This window comes from Papilio polytes, unplaced genomic scaffold (assembly GCF_000836215.1).
Source record: "Papilio polytes unplaced genomic scaffold, Ppol_1.0 DF821956.1, whole genome shotgun sequence".
In the NCBI taxonomy this organism is placed as follows: Eukaryota; Metazoa; Arthropoda; class Insecta; order Lepidoptera; family Papilionidae; genus Papilio; species Papilio polytes.
Genome location: NW_013527248.1, coordinates 3,304,820 through 3,318,216, shown reverse-complemented (window position 1 = coordinate 3,318,216; position 13,397 = coordinate 3,304,820). Strand labels below are relative to the sequence as shown.

The window sequence follows — 13,397 nt, the reverse complement described above, 5'->3', positions numbered from 1 at the left end:
CGTTCTTGTTTCCTTTTTACTATGGTACTTATTACTTGTAGTTTTTGTCCGTTTCCCCCCATGGCAATTTTATCCATCTTATTCACTCCCTCAATTAAATAGCGTGAAAATGTATAGCCTCTGACGTGTCGGAAGTGTAGAGATTTTTGTAAGAAAAAGAATTATTCAAAAATATGCTATGATTGCTGACATCCTACAAAACACACACTTGTTCATGCTATATTCTATTAAATGTAAAAGAAATCAACATCATCGAGTGTTTTATCTAATGTGATAATGATAATACAATACATATAAATTACAATACAATACATACAATTCTGGAATTGGGTTTTCCTTACTTAGCCATATCTAAAAGAAACAATAATCTATTGCTAGTTTTTGGTTGGTACACATTGGCTATATTGAAGCAATACGAATAGATCACCTATTATCATAAATAACCCAGCGCTTGACCACGATTACACCTAAACTGAACTAAAAGAAGACGCGGTCGAAGGAATTTACGCGCTACCTCAGTAAATACCGATTCTCCTCGTTTTTGAAGGTTATTTACCCACATTACCCACATTATAACTTTTTATATAAGGCCGGCAACTGATATGCAGTTCCTCTGGTATGGACATCCCCATGGGTGTTAATGAAGATCTCGGTGTTCCCGATCCTCGTTAGCCTGCTTCTCTTATAAACAAAAACAATGACTGTTGGCGTCATAAATGTTATGCCTACGATCTGTTACACGTGCCGCCCTTGGATGCACCTCGCGGCACGTGTAACCTCGGATGACCGCGCGCCGCCGAAGAGCGGCATCCTTTGATGTTCCTTCGGCAGCGCGCTACGAAAGACGCGGTGTCTTTGATTTTATTTTTAAATAACTAATAAAATCATGGCACGAGGCAGCATTAATTGAGGTTGCGGCGATATACTATATCATATAAACATATTTGGTGTCCAGTATTTTGAGAGCATTAAGGGCGTTAGTATCTTCGAGAAAAACTTTTATTTTAACATATAGTGCACTACAATGACATAATGTGCAGTGGAAGTATCACTGGTAATTGAATTATACCCCTCGTTATTATAATCAACTCATTAAACTAAAGAATGAAGTTTATGATTGTATTGTAACCGCCCAACAATTCTTAGAAAGGCTGCTGTTTTATTTTATAACCTTGCTAAAAAATCGATTTAAATTGGAAGGGTTATTAAGACAATGGGGATGTTTCCTAATGTTACAAATCCAAATAAAGTTATGTTTAATATTTTAAAGACAGCATTTTATAACCTATAATAACATTTAGAGACCTTGAATGTTTGTCTCAAATTAAATATAAATTAAAAACGCTGCAATATTTTTTACCCTCCATTACTCGATCTCAAACACCAATGACGTCACTTTCTTGCATATAACATGGCAGTGTGACCAACTTCAGTGAATGTCAGTGCATTTTGTAGTTATATTTTTTTCTAAATGATTGTAATAATTGAGTTTGCGTGTTTTATATTATGAGGACTCCATTATTGAGTGTTTTTATAATTACGACATAAGTTATGAGCAAAACATTTTATGAATATTACAAAAGAAAAATATATCAAAATTCATAAGAGTAGCTTATAGTACAATTTAATTTATACCTGGTCACACTGGTGTAGGACGCAGTCACTGTTTACACACAAACATAATCTTCCACGAGAAGCAACAAGTGTAATTAATACGTTAAAAGTATCAAATTCTGTTCATTTTGGTTTTTTTCATTTTTATCTCCATTACTAAAAACAACTTTAGACAACAAAGATTTACGAGTATTATCAATCAATGGTTCTTTCAAATTGACAGTGACAGGCCGTGACGCGAGGTTCATATGCAAAGAAGTGACGTCATGGGACGTTTTGGGGGGAAATGAAAGAGTTGTTTTTATTTACGTGTTTTTTATTGAAATAATGAGTATTATATTTTATACTATTTTTTTTCGTGTTCATACATGGTTTATCTACAAAATAAAGGCTATTCCAAAAATTAGGAAACATCCCCATTGAAGGTGCGCAAAGATTAACATCGAACTGTTTTCTAACCAAGTAAATATAGGTACAGTAGATGCAATAAGGGATCCAGGAGTTGCACACGAAGTACGGCAGTCTTAAAAACAAATCAAAGATGAATGAACTCTAGCTTTACTACAGACAGAATATCACTTATTATCGATTATTTAAGATTTTCCAAAGACTTCAATTTTAACAAGACTGTTAGTGATGTGGTCACCGGAAACGTGACCATACGTCACGCGCTATCATGATACGTGCGAGGTATTCCATAAACCTATCGTCGCGTCTCAAATAGTCTCGCTCACAGCAAGGCGGCGCTTACTATAGGATGGCGTGAGCGATCAGTTGCCCCCCCCCCCCCTTCCCTAGAAAGCCGTAAATTTAAAAATACAGATACAAGCTAATTTAAATTACTAAGATGCTAACAATTCCTGAAGACCCACATTGGTAACTGAAAAGAACGCCGAAACTGATAATACGGTCAGCATAATAAAGATAAGTGTAATAAAAGTATTTTTAATATTATCCCCCTTCGTCTTCGGCCTACAACCCCCATCTCCCAGATCGTTGGCGACGAATCTCATGGCCTTTTAGTATTAATATGCTCTAAACATTTTGATATCCGATTTCTTTCATCCATAATGTAGTTTTCACGCCAGTGGAATTCTACGATGATATAAACATTGTCTCACAATAAGTCGTTAAAAGGCACATTTTTAGAGTCATATGTCCTGTCAGATCTTGTTACAAGAATTCTGGGTAACGAGTGTCGTCTAGCCGTTAGCGATAAGATTGCACTTTGCAACATGAATAACAAGACCTTTGCCTTACGAAAGCTTATTGAAAACAATCAGTACGACATTAGTCGCGTTAAAGTATGGTCGCTTATTTTATTCCTTTAATGACATTAATTAATCGTAAGAATTTGTATTAAGTAAACTACATCAGAAATTGCGTGATTTATACAGGTAAGTAGGCGCTTGTTCCTTATTAAGCCTTATACATATATCAATATCAAAATAAACGCAGTCTAAAAAGTAATATGAAAAACTTTTGACACCTCCCCCCAAGAGGTCACTAGACGCCCAAAATTAATTTACTACTCCCAAAAATAAGTCAAATAAAATTTTGTGTAAGAAAATGCCTAGGAACCACGTAAATACTCAGCCATTATAGCACCAAGTACCCAATAAAAGTGAATTCTTGGCTCATGTCATAACAACTTCTTGGTATCCTCTTTATTAACCTATCCTTATTTATAGTTGCAGTGTAAATGTATCCGAAAATCATCAGTTTCGACTTTCATCATTGGAGACCTTCTTGTCCATGGGATATTTCTTTGTCCATACCATCTCTCCTTCTTAATCCTCCTCCTCCTCTCCTTTAATGGATGGTCGTCAGCGAACTTGATTCTGTACTATGCCAAGCGAAACATTTAAACCCTCAGATTTTTCTCAGCTAATGTTTTCATTTCCCCTAAATGTATATCATTTATATCATGTATTTGCAATTAAATGTAACATGAGCAAGCTTCGTAACATTTCGCAGAACACACTATGTAAGCAGAGCTGACCAAAGCACTAATAACTCACAATATGACACGTCTCATTTATAAAGCATTGTTCTAAGTTTGATATTTTTGTTTATACCAGTAGTTAACTGTTTTATCTTTAATTTCAGGCTTTCAATATGAACGATAAATCTCTTCTTAAAGGTATTTCAATTTCATTCTTTAAACCCGATTTTATTACTTTCTGTTAATAATTATGAGCGACGGTGGCTCAATGGTTTGAGCTCTTGACTTGTTATCTACAAGGTCTTGGGTTCGAATCCCGCCATGTACCAATGTGATTTTCGATTTTTAAAATTTTCATATGTACATAAATTTACCTGACGTACTTACGGCGAAGGAAAACATCGTGATGCAACCTGCACATGTCAGCGTAGAAATACAAAGATATGTGTGAAGTCAACCAACCCGCAGTGGGCCAGCGTGGTTTGACTATGGCCTAGTCACGCTAACTTAGGGTAGGCTTCGAGCCCCCAGGTGGGGATGTATAGGAAGCTGGTCATGGTCATGAATTAACTGTCTTACTGTTTTAGGTACCGTTGCTATTATGGAGCGATTTAATTTTAATAAACCAGTGCATGTCGAGATCATTTACGAAGATGATGATGAGGGTGATACAACAGAAGAGATAGATGTTGTTAATTTAAGTGACCATGAACAAACACTAAACTCTTCGTCAATGGAAGATTCTCACGAAACTGAAGCTTCAAATACATTTAGAATTCCCTTAAACAATAACGAAGATGACATATTACAAATAGTGTCCCAAAATATGTCGTCGATTGTTGACGCTTACCTCAATTACTCTTATCAGTATCACAAAGTCAACAGTCAGGAGGCAAACCATTTGAAATCAATTTATTTAAAAACAAAGATTTTCTTATTTCAACAATCATTTCCAATGTCTCTTCTTCTGTTGCGGCCGGAACATCGAAATGAACAGTTTGTTCAAAATTTCTTGAAGCAAGTAATTAATAAAACAAGAGTTAAACCAAATAATATTACGAGTGACATACTAAGATTGATTTATAATGATTTAATTCAATGGACTGAGATAAAAATGGGAAGAAAAACGTTTGTACCTCAAGAGAGATACAAATCACATGAACGTTTACTTTTTGAATCTCCTCATGATTTAAATAACAATAGTCAATCATATAATGAACAGAGGTTAAAGGACAACGATGATTCAGAATTAAGTACACACAATGAAGAAACATTAAATCCCGGTATTTCATTTAGTTTTAATAGTATAAGAAATTTAATATCTCAAACTGATGTACACAATCCAAGTCGGAGTACAAATGCTAATTCTCAAATTAATCATGCAAGTTCAAATAATAATCTACATAATGGACCTGTTGTAATAGAAAATAATAATTCATCATCTGCGCTTACCCAATTGATAGATTTAACAAACAATAACCAAGAAAATATACAAATTAATCACAATAATATACAAAACATTAACAATAACAAGATTGCAGGTAAAACAAAATCTGACATTTACTTGCAAAAATCTCAAAATTCAGTTCCAAAAGACTCACAAAGTGTTGAAAATCTATCACCAGAAGAAACGGTAACTATTGCATGCTTTTAATTTAAAATTCTTGAATAATAAGTTAACTAAAATCTCATTATAATTTCAGCTTTCATCGACACATTTTTTTGCTCTTATTTCACACGAAGTTCTAAATTCCGAAGTTTCGGAAATGCCACACCGATTATGCCACGTTTGCGGCAAAGAAACAAAACTGATCTGCGTAGCATGCTACAAAACCTACTATTGCAGTGGTAATTGCCAGGTAACACTTTTGACAATCATTTCTATCCCGTTTTCATGTTTACTAAAGCTGCTTCGCCACCCGTTGATCTGGTTAGGGAGGGAAAGAGCTACCATTAAGGCGGTAGTTAGTTAGTAGTTTTTTAATTCTTGTCTCTATTCTGTTAAGAAGTTAATCTTATGTAATTTATTGTAAATTTTTTTAATCCAGCTTTTTAGTAAGTAAAATCATAAATCTATTGTCTCATTGTAATTTATGATATAGTACAATAATAAACGGAGATTTTCTAACTGGATTACAATAGCATTTTTTTTTAAAAATAATCTCGAATACAGATTATAGCGAAAATACTAGGGATCGTAAATTGTAATTATTTTAGAGTCGGCTTACTGTAAATACCTCCTAGTACCAAGACTTTTTAGTATTACCCTGTAAAATGAAATTTGATGTTTCAGCGTTTAGTCATAATATTAAGCTTTAAATATACCGCAATGAGCACAGCGGTTTTTTCATGTTTTGTTATAGTTATGGGCTATTATTATTTTTTTACAGAGTGCTGATTGGGAGTCGCATAAATCGACATGTTTTTAAACAAGCAAATAAATAAAGGATTATGACATTGTTGTTTGTGATAAATTGTACAAAGAAGAATAAAAAATACTTACGTACTTTTAGACTTTTGTTTTTTACAATTTCATCTTACTAATATATGTATAAATATATGTTATACATAAATGCGAAAGTTTAGATGGATGGATGTTTGTTAAGAGTTTGTAGCCTAAACGGCTGGTCGGAATTCAATGTAATTTAGCATAGACATAGAGGATAGTCTGGAAGAACACATAAGCTACTCAGTCCTATCTTTTTAATTCTACTCGGACGGAGTTGCGCGCGAAAGCTGTATGTACATAATTTATCCGACGTTCTTACGATGAAGGAAAACATCGTGATGAAACCTGCACACTTCGGCGATGAAATTCAAAGACATGTTTGAAGTCATCCAACCCGAACTGGCCAACCGTGGTTGGTTAAGGCCTAGTCATCCTAACTTAGGGTACGCTCCGAGCCCCTAAGTTGGGATGTATATTAAGTGGATGATGCCTTTTAGATAATAACATAATTGACACAAACGTAATCATACTTCGACACTCAATTACCGATTCTTTGACAAAGCTTCCGGACACGCGTAACATATTACTGATTTTATTTATATATATCGAGCATTACGTGCTTTATCCATAGTATCGTGGACTTCCTGTTAAAAGTAGGTATTTATTAACAGCACACATTCTAACATTTTATTAGATGACGCATCATAACTCATATCTGACCTGTGCTGCGCTCAGGCCATGGTCGATGATACAATCATAAATTTCCAGTAATTGTTATCGGCGCGGCGTCGGAAGTATGGATTTTTTTTGAAAATTGACTTCAAACTCATTTATAATTATCAGTACTATTAGTTTACGATTATTAGTGCTGATTTTACAGGAGCAGAATTATTATGTTTTCAAATGTTCCTATCATGAATTTCGCTAGCCTGACCTAGTTTGCTATCTTTTTTAATAACAGCAACATAAAAGCGTTTATGAATTGAAGGATTCTTTTGTAAGGTATATCGAAAGATTTGGACGATTTTTACAATTAACAAACGTTATTTATTTCTTATACCTACTAGTTCGTCACCGCTTCAGAATATCCAACATTTGTCGCAATATTCTTTGGCGAGCTTTTTAACTTGTGTGTAATTTGTAAACTACGTCTTAGCGTCGTAGCGTAAAAGCGCCTTACCGCGCAAACCGCCAACCAAAGGAACAACAAACGATCCCGCCCTTTAGCGGCTCTCTATGGCGGCACAGGATAAAAGCTGCCGAAACGAGACGAGGTCAGTGAACTGTTCCACGATTCGAGGACATATTGTTGATCGAAGGCTAAACGTTTCGTGATGCGAATGCAAATATGGCACGTGTATCTCGTTGTTTACGTCGTTAAGTCGCCAACAGTCTTATCAAATGAAAGAATAAAGACTTTCTTGTAACTAACGTTTTAGTTATTTGTTGACCGACATCCCAAAAGAAATAGGTACTCAATTCGTCTGTATGTTTTTTTTTTATTTGTTAAAGATTTGAGTACAAGCGATCACTTCTTCAGTTATCTTAATTGACTTGCTTTTTAGGAAAGCGAATTGAATATAAGTTTTGGCGAAGTAAATGCTATGCCTACGATCTGTTACACGTGCTGCCCTTGGATGCACCTCGCGGCACGTGTAACCTCGGATCGCCACGGCCGCACTGTCGTCGCGCGCCGCCAAAGGGCGGCATCCTTTAATGTTTCTTTGGCAGCGCGCTGCGAAGGCCGCGGTGTCTTTGATTTAGAATTAGTTTGAACTATCGTAAATAGAAATTGTTAAATATATTTGTGTCCAGTCTATTGAGATGAGAGAATTAAAGGCGTTCGTGTCTCCGAGAAGAACTTTTATTTTTACTTACAGTCCACTACAAAGAGCTTTGTTATAAATGTAATCGTCAAGTCTATTAAGATAAGAAGCTTTCATAAATACTTGTTTGTATCGGAGAAGTCGGCGCTATGTTGTAACATAGGACCGCCGAAACGATTCTATGTTTATGAACGTTGTTTTATGGAATCAATTTATTTTTATCGCTGCCTCCTTGATCTCTGCGTCCTATTCGTACGAGTACTAGTATATACATATTATGTATGTATATTTCGTTGTCATTGTCGGTATATGTGTTGAGGGTAGGTTAATAAATGATTAAATCGTTAGTCTGAATCTAAAGATGGTAGTTTTATTACGTGTTCCCGCCACTCGACATGGCGCTGCCGATAGGATTCGAACCTACACTCCCAAAGGGAACCTGATTTCGACTCGGAGGTTTTGTAGATTAACAGACTAACTATTTAATAATTTATTATTACCTACCCCAACATATATTTACATATACCGAAAGGCATCAGCAAAACATACAATGTGATGATAAAAAAATGTTTATTAACAACCATTAAAATATGGCATCATTTCATTTAACTTCATTATTTTTTTTATCTTAAGTAGATTTTACTTTCATTCGATTGAAATTGTGTCAAATATGTATATTTTGTTTTCATCCGATTTTGTGTTTTGGATTGACCTTGAATAAGCACGTGGCTTTTTTAACACGCGCTAAACACCTACGTACAAACAACACAAAGCAAGAATATTCTTCAGTCTATTTCGTATCGCCGGCCGTTCCCGTCGTCGACGTCTGTACTCTGTACCTCTTGTGTTTTAAAACACGTTTGAAAGAGTGTTATTATTAGATCATTTAAGTGAATGTGGTTATTTAAAAAAAATAGGTACTGTGTTTAACATTTAATACATTTATCTGTTAAAATTTTAGTAAAAAATTACAATATTTGAAAGGTGGATTAATTAAATTTTCGTAAGTATTATTTTTTTCTTGGTTATTCAATTTTTTAAATACAGCATTTTTTTGTTTTATTTTTTATACTATCAAATTCCTGGCAATAAAAATCAATTCGAAAAAAAAAATAGTTTAACCTGCATTGGAAATGATGCATTCACACTAACTTTCCAATAAAATTACCAGCTATTATATTATATTCTAGTAAATATTAGATAATGCACTTTGTTGTTATTAAGTTTTGCGATAACTACACCGGATATCTACATTCATTTGATAATCCATTTGTGGTCAAATATATTGTATATGTTAATTTCCTGTTGGACAAAACCTTTACTCTTTATCAAATAGCAAACAAGAACGGGGTCAAAGGCCACTTCTTGCATTCGTATTTTTTTTTCATCGCCCTGTTTTCGTGTTTTGAAGTGTATTTCCAACATAAGATCGTATTTTATTCACAGAGATATTTTTTCAAGTAGGTTTTATTTTATTCTACTTAATTATTGTAGAATGTGGTAAATCCGCTAATATACAATGATTGTTAAATGAAGCTTACATACCTTTAGACAATAATATAATCGTAGCAACGTAAATCTACTTCGATACTCAGTTTGTGGATTCCCGCCAAAATGGCGCGTATCCTTAATACTTCAGATTGACATTGACAGATGTCATAGAGACTGACATTTAGGCAATGATATAGTGTTGTGCGCCGCTTCTTCGTACGGTACCGATTTTTTCTAATCAACACCGTTAAGTATACCCACGACAAATGCTGCTGTAATGTATGTACCGTGTAGACTTTGTTTATTACTTAAATAAGCTATTACAAATTACTAATAATAGGTATTAATAATGACTAATTGTAGTTTACATATTTATTGTATATCCATTCATTAAATACATCATTATAATAATGATATGTAAATGGCACTGTAATGTCTAAGTACACTTTTTTTGTTTACAACTAATTTAGAAAATTATCAGTAATTAATAATGTTAATAATAAATAATTAATCTCGTTATTTATTTACTGTAATCCTAATGTTGTTATGCTATTTACATAGACGCCAGATGTACTGTTTACTATTCTCATAATGTATCTCAAATAGTTTCAATACCTATATTAAAGTCTCCGTTCGAATGTTAAGCCAGTCCGGTAGAAAGTACGTTACAAATAGCGCGACAGTAAAACCAACTTGTAGTCTGGTTATTATCATAAATACGTCCAGTGGTAAAATCTGTTGAGGTAGGACCCTTTCGTGATTTAAAATAGTTTTCGCATTTTTCCTGTTGGTTGAGCTAGTTAACCAATCAGGGAACGGTTTGTAATCTACAACACAGTGACGCGATATTGGGCTCTGTTGGCGCGGGCTTAGCTTATTCTTTAGTGGGCTTTGATTTAGATAGCAGACGCTAAAGCAAGTTTTCATGTTTCTAATAGCTAAGTTAATTTTTACAAATCCGAAAACATGTTGCCTTGAGACCATGACCAGGCGAACATTTAGAATGTAGTTACAGACGTCTTAAAAAAATTATGGACGCCTTCTAAGGTGTGGACTTAGGTAAGGTATAGTGATGTAAGTAATGTGATGCCCTCAGCCTTACTCCTCACTGTCCTCTGGGACGAGGGTCATCCTTCACTTAAATATTACCTACAATCTTAGTTTTGTTTTTTTTTTTTCAGGTTATATGTGAAACAATATGGATATTCAACAGTCTTCCGAAACAGGTGTGTATATTAAGTTTTTTTAATTATAATTATGTTATCTGTAATATTTTTATTCTAAAACAAGATGTGTATTATTATTTTTCAAAGATACCGCGTGTCTCATGAAGAAATATAACTTCGTGAAACCAGTCACCGTAACGGTAATTTATGAAGAAGACGAAGAAAAAGTTAAAGAGATCAACATCGATGACAGTAATAATAGTATGATAAATCAAGAAGGAAATAAACTTCCATTGAGATCAAACGCTTCAAAAAAGTCCGATGAAACTAATACGGAATACGTAAATTCTAAAATAAAAGATAACTATAGTATGTTACTTACATTAGCACAAAATATGTCCAACATAGTTAAAGCATATTATGATTACATACAAAGTCTTAAGCGAAACGCAAATAAAGCAGTTAATTTAAAATTTAAATATATTCATACCAAATCTGAAAATTATAGACGGTCATTTAACGTAACTTATCGTCTACTAGTGCCACACAAAGCTAATGCACGTGTAAAACAATTTTTAATACAAAAAATAATTGAGTTATCAAAAGTAAACATCGACTCCACATTTGTATTATGGCTTTATTATGATATAATATTTTGGACTGAAGGAATAAAAGATAAAATTTTAACTCAAAGTCAATTCGATAACGTTAATCAAGTCTGTAATTTACCATCACGTCTTTTTGGAAAGGCACAAAACGGCTCCAACAAATTAAAAAGAAAATCTGATCCAAACAATTGTTCAAAAGAAAACAAAATTACAATATTTTCGGCAGGGCCGAAAGGAAATGAAATAATTCTAAAAGTTGATGCACAATATGCACACACAGCATCACAGAAAAATGAATTTGAGAAAGTTAAAAATAGCGAACGAGAAAACTCAGAAAAGAACATTACTTCTATAAATAAAAGCACCAATTCCATCAATGAATTAAACCATCCTTTGCCGATCAACACGCAAAGTTCACAAACACATTTTGTAAACCTAAGCAAAGGATTCAACAATGATAACTTAAGCAACGTGAATAACGTAATAACAAACGATGTAGATCCTTTTATTAGAAGACTTGAAAATATAGATAATAGTAATAAAGTTGCACCACAAATTGATAATATAATAGCCCAAAATCGCCCAAATCAAGAACAAGATACTATGCCAAGAGAAATTGGCGAAAGTCATTCTGTTTCGTTTCAAGCTCTAATTGATGATATGGTAATTTACTATTTAATATTATGCAATAACGATCTGTATATTAGCTAACTGCTCTACTAATTTATATTACATTTCTTACAGAACTCAGCAATTTACTCTCAAACTTCCAAGACAGAACAAAGAACTTCACATAATATTAGCGTACCAAATTTTTTTCCAACATACAGAACAAACAACGGTATATCAACGCAGGATAATAGAAATAACCTTACAACAAGCCAAAATCAAATACAAACACTGAATCAAAATATTTACCCACCTCAAAATACTAATTCAGACAATATGGACAATTGTCCTACAAATATGCCTTTGCAATATAACAGTGGAACAAATCATTTACCTTTAAGAACAAACTTACATTACCCTATGATTACCATGAATGAGAATATCAATCAAAATTATGAACGTAATTATATAATTACATCTAATTATCAAGAAAACTACTGCAATAGATCTTTGGTAGATCAAGGACAACAAACCAATAAGCAGTACCTTGTCCAAAATACCATTTCAAGAGACAGCGGCTTTACAACACCAGTTTCATACAATTATTCACCTCCACAAATGGTACGATTTATTTTATTTTTTCTTCTACAAAACCAAGGTGTATTAATCAATTAATTCAATAAATTAAAAATCCACAGAACCTTGCCGCTTTCCAAGATCGTTCAAATTGGTTCAACATTTAACATACGTGGTTGGAAAAAAAGAAATGTCGTTTATTTCTTCTTACTCAAAATGGTATGCTATAATAATATTTGTTTTAGAGTTCCCTTTCTGAGCTAACATCTACTCCAACCTGATCCTTTGCAAACATATATTTTGGATTGCAGACGGATTGTTCAAGATGTTTTTACTTTTATATATTTTATCCTATTTCCCGCAAAATGATAACACTATCATAACAAAGAAATGTAATTTAATCGTCATGTTTAGTCAGTTGCACATTTATACTATAAATTCTAATTAGATTATATTCTCTTGTTTCCAGATGTCGAAGGAATTGTATCAAAATCGAGCTGTTAAATCTCAAACAATGCAAACAGTTGAATCCAAATTTTGATTATCACAATTGTTTTGTTTAATATCGATTTTATTTATATTGTAAATGAGAAAAACATCATTATTGTCAATAAACATTTATAGTAAACTATATTTTTTTCCAACCTAGTTTCTTGATGTATTTTTTGTTTTCCCATTTGCACCAACAAGTTTACTGTTTTATGAGGTTTGGTGAAATTCTTCATGATTTTGCAGACTGGGCAGTTTGTAAGGCATACCGTACCGGTCAGATGCACATGGCGAGGATCTTTAGATTCATATGATTTGACGAATTCTGTATCGAAAGTAGCTGCTCTCAGACCTGAATCCAGTGCTATCCTATAAAAGACGAGTTCTCTCTGGGCCTCTGGTCACTTTCCATGGTCACTTTTTGCGTGGCGTTCGTACGCGGCAGTTCTCGTCGATAAGATAAGCACAGAGGCTCCGTACTCAGTACATTTTAGTCGTCACCACGGAACGTTCGATATCTTTACTTAATGTTTGTTTTAAAGTAATTAACAAGTATTGCTTATATGAACGTTCGTCTATTATTCTTTCTTAAAAGTCATTCATATCGAAATATCTAACAATATA

General features: G+C 33.6%; 2 protein-coding genes across 3 annotated transcripts; both read left to right on the top strand.

Annotated features, from left to right (window-relative positions):
• The first annotated feature begins 2,107 nt into the window (after positions 1 to 2,107).
• LOC106107571 (probable serine/threonine-protein kinase DDB_G0283337) lies at positions 2,108 to 6,036 on the top strand. 2 transcript variants are annotated; one of them, XM_013288452.1, is made up of 5 exons: positions 2,108 to 3,011; positions 3,724 to 3,757; positions 4,147 to 5,192; positions 5,263 to 5,418; positions 5,950 to 6,036. In XM_013288452.1, the coding sequence occupies exons 2-5, from the start codon at positions 3,733 to 3,735 to the stop codon at positions 5,986 to 5,988; spliced, it is 1,266 nt and encodes a 421-aa protein (XP_013143906.1). In that variant the 5' UTR covers positions 2,108 to 3,011; positions 3,724 to 3,732; the 3' UTR covers positions 5,989 to 6,036. The 2 variants fall into 2 exon arrangements, with proteins under 2 accessions (XP_013143906.1, XP_013143907.1); XM_013288453.1 differs by lacking the exon at positions 2,108 to 3,011 and having other exon boundaries at positions 3,448 to 3,757.
• A 2,765-nt stretch (positions 6,037 to 8,801) lies between these two features.
• Positions 8,802 to 12,856, top strand: LOC106107565 (probable serine/threonine-protein kinase DDB_G0283337). The gene is made up of 6 exons (XM_013288444.1): positions 8,802 to 8,837; positions 10,507 to 10,551; positions 10,639 to 11,762; positions 11,844 to 12,329; positions 12,407 to 12,503; positions 12,754 to 12,856. Exons 2-5 carry the CDS (start codon positions 10,524 to 10,526, stop codon positions 12,449 to 12,451), a joined length of 1,683 nt encoding a protein of 560 aa, XP_013143898.1. The 5' UTR covers positions 8,802 to 8,837; positions 10,507 to 10,523; the 3' UTR covers positions 12,452 to 12,503; positions 12,754 to 12,856.
• Positions 12,857 to 13,397: the final 541 nt, after the last annotated feature.